General features: G+C 37.6%; 1 protein-coding gene across 9 annotated transcripts in view; it reads left to right on the plus strand.

Annotated features, from left to right (window-relative positions):
* The window catches only part of edil3a (EGF like and discoidin domains 3a), a 137,337-nt gene that overhangs the window by 33,686 nt on the left and 85,788 nt on the right, over positions 1-17,863 (plus strand). For 7 of the 9 annotated variants that reach the window (XM_081610615.1, XM_081610616.1, XM_081610617.1 and 4 more), the window contains one exon: positions 4,041-4,169. The exons of the other annotated variants lie outside the window; for them this stretch is intronic. In XM_081610615.1, coding sequence (XP_081466741.1) covers positions 4,041-4,169 — 129 coding nt within the window. The remainder of the gene's footprint in view (positions 1-4,040; positions 4,170-17,863) is intronic. 9 annotated transcript variants of the gene reach the window in all.

Genomic DNA, 17,863 nt, shown 5'->3' on the forward strand with positions numbered 1-17,863 from the left:
CACTCGCACGACTTGTTGTTCCAAGGCAACATGACCGATCTCGTCGCCTGTTCGTGCACATTGGCCTTTCGTAACAGTTTGCACTCAGTGTGAGTGGCGCTCGCCAAACAGAGCTGCAAGGTAGTGACTGAAAGCATGTCCATTTTTACAGGTTTTAAGGGTGGTTTAAGGAAATGCTTAGTTGCTAAATGTTTGACAATAGGCCATACCTTTCGGTTAGAGTTGTATTCGGAATGTACTTCCTCTTCAAACTCTTCTGCTACTATTGGTCTTAGGGGGCTTTTATCAGCAGTTCAGAGTAAATTATCTAATGTTCAAAATAAGAACAGCTTCAGTTTGTTTCCTAGTTTTCCCTCACTCACTTTTAGCTACAGCTACGCTCTGCAGGAAGAATAATCACTATTGTGGTAGAGACTAATGGGGATCCTTAAATAAACAAATATTCATACCCCTGCAAATTCATTCAATCAAGAAGTTTGTTTCTGATAGGAATTTAGACAGACATATCTTAAAAGATAATAAAATAAATAATAAAAAAAAGTTTACATTTGAAATAATCACTTTGTTTGTATGTACCTTTTGTAAAATATCATATCTTAAAAGATATGTATGCCTCTTTCTACAATAAAAAATGACAATACTTATTGCTAATGCAGCAGCTAAACAATTTCTTTAAATGCTGCCACGGTTTCTTTGCATATTTTCTCTGGCGTTTTGACAATTTATCCTTGTGAGGAGCTTTAAGCCTTTGAGGTTGGAAAGCCTCCTCACCTCCACCCTCATCTTCACCTCCCTCCATGTTTTTTTTTTTTTTATTTATCTTTAAATCAAATCTAAGTCAGCATTATGGTTGGGCTGCTCCAAAACATTGCCTGCAGTTAGATAAAACTTAGTATAAGTAAATGATTACTTTATAGCTTCAGTGGAAAAAAATCAATATGCCTGGCTTTGATGCTTGTTTTTTTCATGCATTTTTTCTGCTGAGCACATCTTCAACCAACACTGTACACTTTTTCAAGTTGACGCGCGGCTTCCATGGCTCAGCAGATGACAGCTCAGACTTCTCCCCCTTTTTTTTTGTGACACTGTCAAATTTTGCACTTGTGGCTTTTAATTTGTCACACTAACTTAAGAGAGCACGATAGTCTCACCCTTGGGACGTTTTGTTGTTTATCACTTAGAATGAAATAACAGCCTTGTCAAAGCATTTTTTTTTTCACCAGTGACATATGTCTTTTCAAAAGCAGAGCTGAAAAGGCACAAAAAGAAGGGAACTTCAGAAAACAAAACAAAAAACATGCAGTGGGGAGAAAAGAAATACTGGCTTGTTTTGATTTTTATGTCAACACATATTTTACCAGCTTTGAATTAAATATTGGCCACCATATGAACCCATGTAAATTTCCTTTTATATTTAGATATATTTGTTGCTAGCATTCAGAGATGGACTTTAGAAGCTTTTCTAGCCTTAGTTATGAAGAAAATAACTCAGACCATGTCACCGTCATGTGCTTAATTGTATATTTGGTTGTTGGTTGATTCAGGAGAGGAGGATAAAAAACTCGCAAGTAGAAAAGTATTCAGATATTCCTTTTTTTTCCTGATTTGCTATGCATTCACGGCCCTGCTATTGTTCCCTGCAACTGAATAATAAAGCAAAAAACAATAGTCGTGATGAATGGGCCAGTGTGTACACAACCAGTATGCATATACCTAATTACCATGAACATGAATTCCCATGCAAATTAGGGATCACAACGGCTTTTTTGTATGCCAAGCTGTACTGACCAGGGACTTGGCCAGGTAAAACATAAACAGCCACTTTTTTTCTGCAGGCAGGCTGGAATTGTGTAGCTTTAATGTATTATTATTTTTTGGCTTGTTTGTTTTTTGTTTGTAGCTTTAGTTTAATTAGGAAGAGAACATTGAAATGGAACAAAAAATTAAAAAAAAGATAAAAACAAAAATCTCTTTTACATGATTGTCCTCGGCTATACAGGAACAAAACAAGATAGACGAGATAATTTCAACCAGTTTAGGATTCAGTTAAGTAATAAGAATCAACCTTTTCATCAAATTGAATGGTGAAGTGTCAATAGAGCAATGAATGGGCCATTGATGCACCCTGGGGGGCAGTTGTTCACTTTCAGCAGGACAACAACCATATAGTTAGAACTACAATGTGAATCCAGTCAAAATCCAGACCTAAATTCAGTTGAGAATCTGTGCCAAGACTTGGACATTGAAGTTCCCAGACACTCTATCCTACCTGGTTAGTTGGGCAAACTTCAAACTTACAATATTCATGGCGTAGCTGTGGAAAACTGGTAGAGATGTGCATTAACCACTCTGTAGATGTAAATGGAGCAAAGGGTGATTTCACTATGTGTTGACTGGGAACTGAATGCATTCCACATATTGTTAAAAAACAGAAATCCGTGGGTTCCTTTCCTTCCACTACATGATTACAGACTGAGCTCAGTTAGTCCATTACGTCACATCCTTAAAATTGGAGGCTTGGGGTCGTAATGTGAAGGAGTTCGAGGAATGTGAATATTTTTACAAAGCATTGTATGGTGTCAAAGATTTTGTTTTTGTTGGTATTTCTAATCAATGGGAAGAAAAGGACTAAGCATCCTGACATAAGATATTTCCATGACCACTCAAATGTTTGAAAGGTTAATCTCAATTGTAAATGTTCATGTTTAAATGTGTCATTAAGTTTGAACTTAAATGGCTAAAACCATTTTGACAGCAACGGTTCCCTTCTTCCAGAATGATGCCACAAGCTCGGCACGGCCAGTCTTTGAAGTTTTCTTCTCTTCTTTATTGAAGAAAGACATTTTTTGATCTGACGCATCAGCACATTTTCATTTTCAGGTCCTTCTGGGGCTGCTTTACAGCACTGTGATCCTAACTGGGTCATTCCAGGACTTTTACAGACTCTTCCTGAAACCACTCCTGTGTTCTTTTGCCAGACGTTTTAAGGAACTCTCAAAGGGTTTTCCATCCCCTCCTATATATTTCTGCCTCTCCCCCTTTCATCCCAGTTCAATTACCTAATGTACAAAAAGGTATTCCATTGTATTATGCGATGACATTAAGGGGTTGCTCTGAAGGGCCTTATTTTCTGAACACAAGTGGGTGGGAAGTGTGTGCACATAGTGGCACATTCTCTTCATTTGCAAAGAGGATTTTGCTTTTTGTGTTCCGATGTTCCCAGAAGAGCCTTTTGGCACCTGAGTGGCTTTGTGGATTTTATTTATTGAAGGGGAATAGTTTCTGTCTTGCAGATAAGTGCAATAAATGCCGTATTGCAAATGGCTGCCGATATAAATCTACTAAGCCGCTGACTAGGCTGTTTTTCAAAGGGATTATTTCTCTTTTTCTATTTTTACTTCAAAAAGTAAGTTCCATGTAGCATACATGTAAAATAGAATTTTTGGGTTTGACTAAGCAGTCTGAGGATGAGTAAAGCTCAGGTGTTAAATATTACATTGCAGTTGCACATGACATAGGTAAGAAACATCAAACTAAGTGGTCAAAATTGTCTTTGGTCTATAATTTTTGTCTTCTTTTTCACAATTATAACAGTGAAGCACTACTAAAATTGGGATTCCTTTATGATCCATAAAAAGCAATTTATACAAGCATCCACTCTCACACCAAACAGAATTTTTTAGTAACCTTTGTAGCCATCCTTAACCTGTTGGATATTTTTCCAACCCGTTTTCTACTTGCATGTAAACTTACAGGGTCTTTCTGAATACGTTTATGTGTACAAACTTACTTTAAATGAGTTTTCAAAGCTCATGAAATATTATGTGCTTTTCTCTTATGTGGCTCTTAAATTACTGTCTGGATGAGGTCGTCTGCATTTTTTCTCGTTTTATTCTCGCGCGGAGCTCATAATGAAACACAATGCACTCTGACAGAGTAAATACATTACCTAGTTGCAGTATGGTTTTGTAGACTTAGTAAATGAGAATGTGATAAATGAAACTCATTACGTGTCTGCGTTTTCTTCCGCTCCTGCACAGGTCCTTGTCACCCAAACCCCTGCCACAACAGAGGAACGTGTGAGATCAGCGAGACTTACAGAGGCGATACGTTCATCGGCTACGTGTGCAAGTGTCCACAAGGCTTTAGTGGAGTTCACTGCCAGCACAGTGAGTGTGTTCTATCTTTAACATCTGAACTCAATTTGGCATGATCAACAATTGAATAAAGAAAAGCAGCTTGTTCGTAGAGATTCAGATAACTTCTGCTTTCCCTGCACCAAGGCGCACCAGAAAATATATTGCAGTTTTTCTTTTTGATCGGATTTTTCTACACAGTGAATTACCGTGTGCTGTGGATAATTTTGAGAGGTCAGTCTTAGCAGAACATGAGGTTGGTTGAAGAAAAAGGAAAGCTGAAAAGCTGAGCTCGCTTTTCTTTTTTTAAGAATCAGACTAAGTTGGATTTTTTGAAGTAGTGCTGAGACTATAATAAAAAAAATATGTGTGCCTCAGTAACTTGTTGAAAATATATTTTGACTACAAGAACAAAATGTTCTGATGTAAAAAAAGCAGATGTGAAGTTAATTGAGTTTGGAAGATATTCTTATTAATAGCAGCTACACTGTCTAAAGTTAGTCAGGCTCGCCGAAGGTTATGTAATCACACAGTTATTTCACTTCATGTTTTTCACAGTTTCATGTATACATCTGTGCTCACAGTTTTTATTTTTTTTAACGTCTTTTGTGTGTAAAAGACTGGGTACGGTTGGTGTGTGGGAGGCCATAAATAAATAAAAGGTGATTGTCAGTCTGTTGTTGCTTTATTTTACTGTGTTGAATCATTTTCCAGATGGAACCAGATGGTTTCCTCAGTACATAATGTCCATTTTATGCTGCTGCCCTTCTTTTCTGTAGTCTGATTGTTTACCGAGTGTGTTCAGGTTTGGTAGCTGTGGCTTGATGATGTGCTGGGTTACATTCACTAGTTGATGGAGGTGATGGCAGCTGGAAAGCTTGACAACAATTAATTCTGTAATTAGTTTCCCCACATTACTTGTAGACAAAAAAAAGCATCTCTGCTTGTATAGATGCATCCTTTTCAGCTCCTTAGCATGTAGAGCCTTTCCCATATTTTTAATTGCTAAATTTCATTTGTTGTTATTTGGTTGAATAATAATTGTGAAGTAAAAAAAACAAAAAAAAAAACATGGGCTTCAATTATTTATTTATTTATTTTTTTACAAATACTTGATTCCAACTGTGTGTAATTTAACCTCACTATTCTCTAAAGAAATAACCATCACAAGTTGTTTTTGCATTCCATCAACTCTCGCAGCTTCAATTCTGTAAAAAGGCTGCAAAACAAATTTTAACAACAAATGAAAGACGTGTCAACTCCATCCACTGATCCATTATGTGTACTTGCTTAAGCCGACTCAGGGTCATGGGAAAAGGTTAATGCTAATCTCCTGCAGTCAGTGGGTGAGAGACAACATGCACCCTGGAGGGGTCACCAATGAGTCAGTAACAGGGCCGGCACAAATGACAAACAGGACCAACCATCCTTTACTCCCACATGCAGCGGAAGAACAAGCAAACCATGCATAGGAATGCAAATGTATATTATGTAAGGAAATAAAATCCTCAGCTCAAAGGATAATCAACAAACTTACTCGCAAAATATAATACGCAATATGGAGCTTACATTATTAATGCATTGTATAATTTTGAAACCATGTATTTGACTGTGTCTATGTGCGATACAAGCCACCGTCTTGTAAATAGGCCAGGTTTCCTGGCTTCCCCATCTGCTTGTGTGCTTCGATGAGCATCACAGAAGTTTGAATAACACAGTCGTCTTTCCCTGCAGGTGCACTTTTACAGTGTGCAGTGGGTTGAGGGTTTCATGGTGCAAACTTTGTGCTCAGATGTGTGCTTATTTGTTTAATAGGATATGAGAAATAAGCACAGAGATAAGGGGAGAAAGATGTTCTCAAAACATCAGCTGGAATAGTTAATGCAAAATGAGAACCAGTCTCTTACAGTAGTGTTCTTAGTCGTTACGTATTTTCACATCACATTTATCTTTCGTATTCAATTTCAGGGGACAAAATATAAAATAGGAGACACTGTATAAGCTGCATGTCATTGTCTTTATTTACACCTCAAACTGTGGGAAATTGGCTAGTGCATCATAATTCATTTATTGCTTCCTATTAAGCCCTAAGGGTGATGAAAAACTGATTTGATATGGGCTGAACACACATTAATGTCTGCCAATTTCCCTCATGGTCTTTACAGTTAAATGAGAGCCAGTGTGCCTGAAAACTTTAATAACCAAATCTGTGTCAGGGTAATTCCTACCAATAAATTATCGGGGCATTAGAATTATTGTTTCTCCTGGAACAGTGGCTCTCAGTCCCTGTCCTCAGATCCATTGCCCTTCATGTTTTAGATGTGTCCTTGCTCCAGCTCACCTGATTCGAGTTATTCTGTTGCCTCCTCAGCGTGGCATCAAGTGCTGCAGAAGCCTGTTGATCCCCTATTCATTTAAATCAGGTGTGTGGCAGCAGGGGAACACCCAAAACACGCATTGGGTCCTGAGAGCCAGCATTAAGAATCGTGGTCCTCGTAGACAGGTGAGCAGCCTCTGCATGGTCTGGTGCTGGTAGACCATGCAGAATGAATGGATGAATGACTATTCTTGTTATTTAGTTTTAAGGTCTTTGGTGGCGCTGAACTTTTATTTAGGAGTATCTAAGTAAAAAGGGACTGAATACATATTCACTGCACACTTTTCAGAGTATCATTTGTAAAATAAAAAAAAACTAAACTCATCCTTCCACTTCATAAATATGCACCACTTTGAGTTGGTCCATTACATGAAAGCTCAATAAAATTGTGTTCATGCATTTGGTTGTAATGTGACAGAAAGTTTGATAGCATTTGGAAGGCACCTGTATAGAGAGATAAAGAAGAGTCAGGCACTTGCAAGGCGGAACAATAATGATGGGTTTTCAGTCAGACTGAGATCTAGAATATCCGGAATTGTGTGGATTTTCAAATCTTTTTGCTATAAATTATCGTCAAAGTTACAATCATGCTTGTGAAAACCGGGGTTAACGAGTTAGTGTCACTGCTTGAGCCATGATTATCACCAAGTCATTTATCTTTCGAATGGCGTGGCGTCATGTCCCCGTGGTGACAAGAGAACAAGTGTGCCGTTATTGGGCGAGTAGCCAAACGCTGTAATGAGCTGTCACAGTGTGAAGATTGGGACTGATTGCCTCAGACGTCATGAGGTTGCAGATCATTTTTCGGGGACGCGTTTTCAGTCTGTCAAGGGCAAATGCTTTGTAAGCTGCTGGAGATGTAGTTTTTCCCAGGCAATTTTTTCTTTTTTTTTTGTGCTCCCATCTTACTACAAGAAACAGTTTGATGTTTTGATGGATATAAACAGGATTGATGTGATGTGGTTTGCCTGATTCCCTTTGGTTTATTTGTGATCCCTACTATAAATCATCGGATAAATTTTACACTTGTTTTGGTTGTTTTCAAAACATTTAGCTTAAAAGCAGAAAACAAAAGCAGAAAACAAAAAAACAGAAATAGTCTGGTTAAATCTGCTCATGGAAGACAATTACTCACCTTCTTCCTCAATATTTCTCCAACCTTTCTTCTCCAGCAAGTTCTTTGAACAGATTCCATCTTGGCTGTCGATCAATGTGCCTTGAAACAGCCCAGCAAGCAAGATTGATTAAGGCTAAATGTAGGATGTGTGAAGTGCTTTCTTTTTAGCTTTGCCCCCCTATTTGATCCTGGATTGACAGTCGATATCATGCTGCCTGATTAGTCCTGTTGCTTGGACAGGGATTTTTGTCACATGGAAAATCAGCTCCAGTTTTATTTCTCATGTGAAAGCATTGAGAAATCATAACTGATATTCAGTCCAGCTGGGGAAGACTATGGACTGACTTTCATCAGGCTGGAAGAAAGAAAGTGACTCGATAAAGACTTGCTGTGTGCTTGTTTTCTTGTGCCCTGTTTAGCACTGCATCACCGAAGTGCTTAGTGTACGTCACACCTTCACAGAAGGAATAAAATGGTGACTCCATTTTCTTTTCTGGCAAATTTGATTCCCTCTTTTGCCCTCCAAGTCTCTCTGTGTATACTGTTTTTTAATAAAACAAGAATACACAACCCTAGAACCCAAGGCTACACTGAAACCCAAGTGTTGAAACCTATGCATATTTTAGTCCTTAAAGCTGCAGTAGGGAGTTTATATAGTTTTTATAGTTAGTACATAGTGACAGTTTTGACAGTTATGTAATATGTATATTTAATCAATGTTACCTACTACAGCTTTAAACATCTGACATTAGTAAAACACTGCTTGTAGGAACCCTTTCAGAAACACTCATTTCCTTTACCTGCAACAGAAAGCCAAGGGGGTTTCAGCACCAAAAACAGTCACTTCTCAAACCTGCCACTGCATCACAGGAGGTGATGCTGCACACTAACTGCACATATACAGCATTTTGTGATTGCAAAGAAGGAAGGGAGAGAGACTTTGTTAGCAGGCAACAGGACGATGCAGTCTCAGAGGAAAGGGAGTATTTTTGGGGTTTGCTGATTATACTTCCTCTCTCCATGATTGAGGTGTTTGGGGTTTTTCTCGCACTGTGAAGCAGTTCTGTTAGTCAATCTAGCCAAGATCGCGATGAAGCATGAAGTGCTTGTTCTTCTACTGTTGTTGCTTTTCAGTGTTAATGGCATATCACAGACCTTTAAAAATCAGATGCAGGCCTGAAAAACCTTGTCAAGGTATTCGAATCTTGAGATTTTTCTAATATTTTCACATTACAGCAACACATATCTTTTATTTTTCTTTGGCTTTCATATGATAAAAGGAAAAAAAAATGAAGATAAGTTGTCATCAGATCTCTATACAGAAGAAAACTGAAAAATGTGGCTACAGTCATTCTGCTGGGAGCTCTAAATTCAGCTCTACATCCTGAAACATAATGTGTGCAAAGCTATAAGGGACATCAGATGAACCAGGAGTCAGTACTGATCAACCTCATCGGTGTTGTCAGCACATCAAGCTGTAGATATATTTATTTGTGGATGTAGATGAATAAATGTAAAAAAAAAGTTTTAAAAAAGGATTTCTAGTTGAAATGCTGAAAATGCATAAAGTACAAACACTTTACATGTCACAAAAATGCAATTCTTAAGTGTTCCTTGTCACTGACAGATCGTCCTGTAGTACTGCATAAGAATAACTTCACTTAGTTCAAAATAATTCTTCATAAGAAAATTGACTTGGGCATAATGAAATGAGATGTTCATAGCGTATTTAGCCTTTAAAACATGTCCAGTTATATTTTTAATGTTCTTTGATTTTATCCATTCATTCATCTTACCTTGAGAGATATTTAACTGTAACTTTCAGCTTCTTGAAGGACTTTTTCAGTAAGTTCTTTGTCTTTTTATCCATTTTGTTTGTATTCTGCTTCAAATTGTGCGCTCCCTGTTTACAGTCGGTTTATAGTCAGTATTACTTTTATGGACAGTGATTTAAGAAGAGAAAAAAGGCTGAACCTGTACATCTGCGATGATGAATGTGATGAGATTGAACATTTAGACCCACAATAGAGTTTGTATTGGTGCGCCTAAGAAATGAAGTTAGGTTCGTCAGTGCAGTAAACAAACAATTCTCTAAATCACTTCTAAGGACACACACAAAGAACATCTCTTACAAAACAAAAACAAAGGAATCTATACCATATATTTCAAGGAGACCTATAGAAATGATCCTTGAAATATATTTCTCAGATGAAAATATTCAGAAAAATGAGTTTAATAACGCAGCCTCATTCAGACCTTTTATAGTTTCTGTCTGTAACAAAAAGCCTGTTGTCTTTCGGTGCCGATGAAAACGTCAAGGTGAAATAAATTCAGAACCTGAAGATTAATCTAGTACATGTATTGATTCTTTCTAACAAATCTGAGTGGCTTTCACACAACAGCTCTATTCCTACTGAATAATCCTCATTGCACTCTATCTTTTAAATGTGAAGAGAAAAAAGGGGACGTTTCACAGTAAATGTTCCTGGATACAAATTCACCACACCATTTAAATTTTTATTTGCAAATAAGTTTTTTTTAACAATTTCTTTCCACTTCACAGATTGGCAAGACTGTGTTTATCTGTCGCATAAATGCATGTATTGACATTTGGAGTTTTGACATGACTAAATATTAAAACTATATCAAGTGCATTGAATGATTTTTAAGAAACTTTACATAACAAAAGTTTGCATGCCATCAGTAATGATAAAATTAAACCTTTTTTAGTGAAAGTTTAACAGATTAAAGACATGCAAGCGGAAAACCTGCTACTTTCAGCATTTGGCCTATACAATTCCTGTATTTTCAGTACTGAATCTTCCAAATTGCTGCTGTGCCCGCACTGTGGTGTTCTTATTTATCTCCACTGAGAAGCCTCTAAAAGTGGTGCCGCTATTTAGTATATAGCCCCAAGGGAAAGTTACTCATTTGCTCAAATCCACAAAATTGCCTGGATAATACGAGCAGTTATGCTAAATTCTGATTAAGAGGATATTTCCTCTTCAAGTTTTCGAAAACATTATAGTCCTGGAGCAAGCTTAGCTTAATGGATTATGATAGATTTACGTATAAGTTAAGTCGGCAGAAAAGTTTAAGGACAAACTCTGTGAAGTCCTTTTTTTTAATGGAGAAAAGTTAAACTGTCCTCCGAACAAACAGAAGCACTGGTTTATTCATGGTGCCTGAGGTTTGCACTTGCAGGTATGAATTTGTTTCATTTCACCAGCCTCTGGGTTACAAGAGTTGATAAGTTTTGCTGCAATTATGCTAATCTCCATGGCAGTCGTGTTTTTGGTGCATAAATTAGCAGGAATAACTTTTTAGCTGAAGTCTGTTCACTTAGTATAAATTGGTCTCTGCTCAAATGTAGTCAGATACTTAACATATTTTTTTGTCGTATTTTAATTTAAAAAGTTGTAACGGCATAGCAATAAAGCGAATACATCACTGTGTCGGTTTGGATGATGCGCTGAAGAGCCTGGGATTTTGCTCACAGATCTAAAAGTGTCCCAGCGCCATGGGGTTGCCTCAGATCGAGGTCGAACACTTTGCCTCAGGGCTCTCCCTGCTTTTTATATTGGTGTGATGCCAAGCTGTGTAGTGAATGCAGGACATTTTCAGGGCCGTCTCCACTTTGCATTCATAAGCCCGAGGCCCACCCACTGCTCGCAGTTTGTGGCCACAAAGCTGTATTTACAGGAGGAAATGAATGTCTGTGGGAAGGGTCTGAGACCCAGCAAACATCCAAAGGAGTGACCACAAGCGAGCAACCGAACTGACAGACGTTAAACATCAACAGTCTTTGTGAGAGACGGTGAGTGTGTTTGTGGATCGATGTGGAGAGATGAATATGGCTGGGAGCTATCAGTCATGTTGTTTGAGCTGCTGTACATTTGTTCTCTGATTTTTTCAAAGCATCGCCCACTCATGACTCTGGAAGCAGCGTAGCTCCTCTTTATGCAATGTTTCTCACAGAGAAGTCAGTAAGTGGAACTTAATTATCCCCTTTTATGTCTTCCTTCTGGTTCTAAAACTGCAGAGTGCAAAAATAATAAAAACACAGATGCAGAGCAGAATATAACCTTACCTTATAAAGCATTGTGTGAAAGTATGTAAGAAAAGAAACAAAATGTCAGCATTGAATAGTTTTTGCTGTAGGAATTGCAGCAACATTCTTATCTCCTAAACTTTTTTCAGGTTTTTGTCATATTGAAACTGCAAACAATGTATTTTTGAGGTAATCTTATGTGGTAGAGCAACACAAAGTAACACTTAAAAGTGAATTTTACTGATTTATTTTTTTCAATTCAACCAAGACGTTTGTCTGATAGATCAGGCATCTCTCCAAAGATAAAACAAAACGCAAGGAGCGTTGATTACAGTCCCGGTATGTTAACATTACTTTCAGTAAGAATAAATATCCAACCAGGCATCCATCCATTATCCAATGTGCTTATCTTTGCCGGGTCGCCAGGGGGGCTGGTGCCTACCTCCAGCCAGCTAAAGGTGGGGTTGGTAAAATTATCTGCAGTTACCATTAAAGTTTTACGATGTACACACGTTTTCTATTTTTTTCTTTAAACATATCAAAACCTGATGTCTTTGTTTCTTATTATTTGGCATTGCTTGGTGTTTTTCTGTAAAATCCCAATAAGATACATTTCAGTCATGAAGATGGATTCAGGTTATAATCATCTAGAAATATCTACATAAAAAAAAATTGCTTGTCACCTAGGAAAACATATCCAAGTTGTTTCTGTGCATTTGTGATAAGAAGAAAAAAAAAGTCAGTGAGGTATGCATTTGTTTCAGTATTGTTGAGGTTGTGAGGGCGCACTTTGTGTATATTCAAACATTTACAAAAGCTAACAGGGGAGCTCTCATCCACTTTGACTGAGTAATAGACAGTTTTCTGAGCCCCCGAGGCTGACAGGAGCATTTGATAGTGTTGTTTTACTAAAGTCATTTGTTGGAAGCAAAGAGTCCTTTTTACAATATGTTTCGAGCTTACACAAGAAATAAACTGTTGGGCCTCAAGCCATGAAAGACTGACTGCATGAGGCTGGCGTGAAAACTATTAATATCACAGAGAACTGGATGAACCTACTTTCAGTTTTCAACAGGAAGAGGAGGAGTTTCAGGAAGGAAACTATGATGTCATGGGGACCTTATAACCCCGCGACTAGGACAAATATACCCTTTTCACAGCATCACTGCATCAGGAGAGAATCTCCTCTAGTACTGGTCTTTTGTGAGGGTGACATCAGGGAGAACTGAGTGTGTAGGCTCCCCTTTTTCTCACTGGCTTAGAGCAGGCCTGATTCTTGTTCAGGAGCTCAGGATCCATCGATTCAGGTTACTGTTTGTGTATCTGGTACCTACTTCCACCCGAAATAAAAAAAACTTTGATTCTTATTTTATTCAAAATTCTGCAGAAGGAAGCTTGAAATTAGAGGTTCCCCAAAGGTGCTATCAGCAACTCAACACTGGCTGCAAACCCCCATCCCCCTGTCCCCCCGATGTATAAGAGAAATCAACCTGATGTTTGAGAGCTGAGAAATGCAGTTTCACCGAGACTGGCCACCTGCCAGCCAGACACCACTGATGCTGCACAAACCAGAGCTAAGAGGATGCCCCAACTTTCCAAGCTGACCTTCCATAGCTGCTGCTAAATGCCCTGTCGGTTTGCTGGACCTGAGCTGAGAAGGAGATGCTGAGTGGCTGCTTTTACCACCAGGCTCTAGTAGGAAACAAACCCCTGACCAAGGGCTACACCTTGTTCAAGACCAGAGCTGAGGCCACCCGGATTCTAAACTAATGATGTCTGTGCAGAAACAATAGCTTAGGAAGATCAGCTCACGTTTTTTTAATTATGTATTTTCATGGTATTTTGGTATTATTTGATGCTTAGAGCTGTTCCAAATGAACAGGCCTCAGCATATTTTTCTTTCTACATAACATAGCCTCAATAACGTTCTAAAATGTCTAATTTTCTTAAAGCTAATGGCAGGTAGACTAAATGTGGCTAAAGCTACAGCATTATAGCTTTTCCCTGTTTGTGCAGTCAGCCATAGAAAATGGCTAACTAATGTTATGTACAGTGCTTTAACCTGCCATTCTGGTATTTTAAAAGATAAAATTATTGATAACTGTGGTAACTGATGAATAGATTAAGAATCAGTTTTCCAAATGGTTATTAATTTCTGATTCTGTCAAGAAAATTCATTTCTTAAAGTTTTGTCTTTGCATTATGAAATGGTATTTGAAATACATGCCAAGTGTCAGTTGGTGCAAACGTCTCGTAAATGAGCCTGGTTTCTCAGCATTTATAATTCATAGTGAATTATGACATCATTGCATCATTCTATTGATTTCTATCTTACCTATTTTTTGTATTTTTACTGTTTTGCAAGTTTCATCATTCTTTTCCTGTCGTTAGGTAAGTGTTACTAGCATAACAAGTTTGCTGATTAAAGTGCTTAACTTTAAGCTTGAATTATTTTTATAATAAGCTCTTGTATTTTGAAGATAAGCGTCTCCAGCAAGATAATGAACCGCATTGTCTTGCTGTTCAAAGAAAACCAGTACTGGATTTATGCTGTCAACTATTATTTTAAAACATAAGCCTTACCAGGAAGGTATTTGGACAACTGACACTGAATTATTTGGCTATTATTTCCCTGATAATCAGATGGTCCCCCCACTTGGTAATTTTGTAATCTAAATTGCAAGTTTTAATAGTAATTTCCCTAAGTAATTGTTTGTAGTTATTGATGACCAAAACCAGACACCAATTGCGGCAGAAGATAGATGTTTGTAGGCTACATCCACAAAAATCATTAGGCTTAGAACCATAAGCCTAATGATTCTAACTTTGCTGAAGTTAGAATCATTAGGCTTATGAGATAACAAATGAATGTTCACAAAATTTAAGTTTTAATTGAAGACTTATTCCTCTGTGAAATAAAATCCCCATGGGAAATTCATGTTTAGTCATGTGTAATAAAGACATTGTGGAATCATACATAAACAGTTTAATATCTCATAAATGTTGGTGCTGTGTTATGAATTTCTTCCACAGCCGAACTAAACACCAGCCCTTTGACTGGATAAAGAAACTGGTTTAATCTCGCCACCCATTCTGTTCTGATTTGTTCAGAATGTGTATCGCTAATCTCAGAGTCCTACTGTGTGGGAAAACTAAGTATTTAGTTTATGTCTTTTACACAAAATGTATTTGTGTCTTAACCTTTTTCAGCTTCTTTGTGCTGCTTTGCTATTTTGCTGTTCTTGAAAAATCCTTTACTCACTCACACATCCACATAGAATAGCTAAAGATTTTATAAATGTAAATGTTGTACTAACTTCATCCCAATATACGATCAACATGAACTGTATATGTGTGTGTGTGATATAAGCATCACAAACACACCTTGTTTATGAGTCAGAACTTGATGTTTCACAAAATCAGCTTAATTTCCTAACAGTTGGATTGGCCCAAGATGCGCTTTTGGGTAAAATAACATATGTGCCAAGATGACAGACTACAAAAAGAACTACACAATACCGCTAAGCCGTTTTTAGTTGGGTTTGCAGGTAACTGCTATAACAAGTGGAGTTTTGATCAGCAGAGGGGTTTGATAATCCTTCAACTCAACTCAGTGGTTTCAAAATGTAACGGCAGGCTAATTTAATTCAGCACATTTGTGGGGTTAGCATGATTCATTTTTAACATATTGGTAATCTGGCATAATTGTGGTATCACGGGGTAGTTTGGCTTGTTGTTGCAGCACTTGTATCTGGCAGTACTTGGCAGAATGGAGATATAAATACACTGTACAATTCAAAGCTTCTTAATTGGATTGACTGCAACCCACTAAAGCTGACATTTTTTTTTTTATCTTTAGAGTAAAACATGCAGTTTGAGTGTCTTGTGCTGTAAAAGTTCTCGTGTTTTCAGTGCTTTGCTTAAAGTGAACATAGCTCATCTGTATAGCTGTCAAGGGGCGTCCGTGCAAATGAAATAAGCAGGTGGGTGGAAACATAGTCTTGGAACAACAGAGCAGCAATCCTCAGACGCTGGGCAAATAGATTTCATTACTGTTTACCCATACCAAGAAACCACCAGTGTGTTGACTCCTGTGGTGATCTTAGAGATACGGCACGAAGAGAAAATTCATTGGTTCTCAGATTTACAAGTTCCATTTGGTATGGCTTCTGCTTCTTATTGTCGTGACTCAGATGTTGTTTTCTATGCTGGATGTACAGAAAAAATACACAGTGAAAATTCTTCCCCTTTAACTTTGGAGGCTTGTAAGCCATAACAATATAACATTACAATTGTATGTTTTGAACATTAAAGCTTTTTGTAGGCAACGTGGAGCTTTTGTGTGCTTTCAGGATACAGGCAGGTTCTGTTTAAGAAAGACATACAGAAGGAGGAAGACCCAGTTAAATATTGTTGTTGAAAAGGTGTTCCAAGAAAAGTATCTATTTTCTCAGTTATCCTGCTGCACTTTTTGCCCCATTCCTAGAGTTGTAAACGCCATCTGTCTCTCAGAGGCCAACCATGAAAACAAGCTAAAGTGAAGGTGTTTCAGAGCTCTCTAGGAACCCTACGGACATGAGCATTTACTTCTAGTTTCATGAAGTTAAAATGCTTCATGAAAACGTTTTTATCCACAGCATTTGTTTGCATCATGAAAAATAAGAATGTATAATGAGTTGATAAGACTTTGGCAAGACGTACTTTAGATTTCAAACAAGAAAAACAATTTTTTTTACAATTTTTTTCAAGTTTGAATCCCCAAAACTTCCCAAGTAAAATTGCCCCAAAGCTTAAACAGCTCTATTCCCACTTATTAGCTTAACGAAGCAGCTATTTAGCTCATTTAGCTCATTGCTTATTAATGGTTGACACTAAAGTTTCTTGTGTTGAACAGAAGGTTTCTTCTTTGGAAAACATGGGAGATGAAAAGTCACATATATTGATTAGCAAAAGCTCTTTTTTTTTTTTTTCTTTTGAGCCCACTACTACTCATTCACCTGCTCCATATTTGATGTGTATGCTGTGTAGAGAACGAGCTGTTACCATGGCCTAATTGTGTAAGGTCTTCCGCGGTCATTTTAGCTGTATTGCTACTTCTTGGCCCCTGCAGTAAAGGATGGACCTGTTGGCAGATGGCCAACGCATAAATAGAGATGCGACTCCAAATCCCAGATGGGAGAAAAGAAAACTCTCGCTCAGCCTTGCCCGGGGCTTTTGGCTGTCACTGAAAGTCAAAGCAGAATCCTGGAGAAGGTTCTGCCCGACTACACAGAGCTGCATTAATCCAGCACAACCAGTGTGGATCAATTAGTAATGGTCTGATTTTACCATTGATGTCGTTCTTTTACTGCTGTTTATTGGGTTGATGGTTATTTTAAATGTCTAACATCATATTTGCATTTTGTAAAGAGCCGTTATTATTTTTAGCTTAATGTGTTGTCTTAGATTTAACTGTAATATGACTCTGCATGGGAGGAAAAAATCTAATCTTTTGATAACCCTTTCCTCAAGTATTCATGCGGTGCTCTCTTTTGTTCAGTAGCCACAAGAGAAAGGTCAGGAAGGAAATGTATGAATACAATCTATGTGTAATTGACTTTGTTGAAACCAATCATGCATTGTAATTGGGCAACACAATTCCGTAGAAAACCTTGCATAATTGATTCAGAATCTAACCCATTCTTTTTGTTTTAATAGATATAAATTGTAATGTAAAGTTTTCTTAAGATGTTTAATTGCTTATAAAACTCTTTGTGGCAGCTTAATCCCATATTTCACCCTTGAACATTAATGAAATTATATATTTTTTATTTGATATTAAAGATGTTTTGAGCCTTGCAGTGAGCTTAGAGGACAAATGAATCTCCGTTTTCTACAAACATTGCACATTTTGGCCAGAACAATAATGAAAAAAAAAGGTATCAAAATCTTTCATAGAAAAAAAAGATATTATTGTTGTAGCAGTAAAACTGAACTACAAAGCCAGATGTTAAAACTTGAATCTCACAAATGTGTAATTACCATCAACAAACATGTTAGATGTGTTGTCAGTTTGCCAGTCCTCCAACGTTGGTTCATCTTTGCTAAGCTGCTACTCAGTGGTGATGACATGTGCAGTTAAGGTGACGTAAGACTCTGTGGCAGTAGTACACATTTCAGAGCTTTTCTGCCCACTTTCTTCA

This window comes from Poecilia reticulata, chromosome 9 (assembly GCF_904066995.2).
Source record: "Poecilia reticulata chromosome 9, P_reticulata-male-v2, whole genome shotgun sequence".
Lineage (NCBI taxonomy): Eukaryota > Metazoa > Chordata > Actinopteri > Cyprinodontiformes > Poeciliidae > Poecilia > Poecilia reticulata.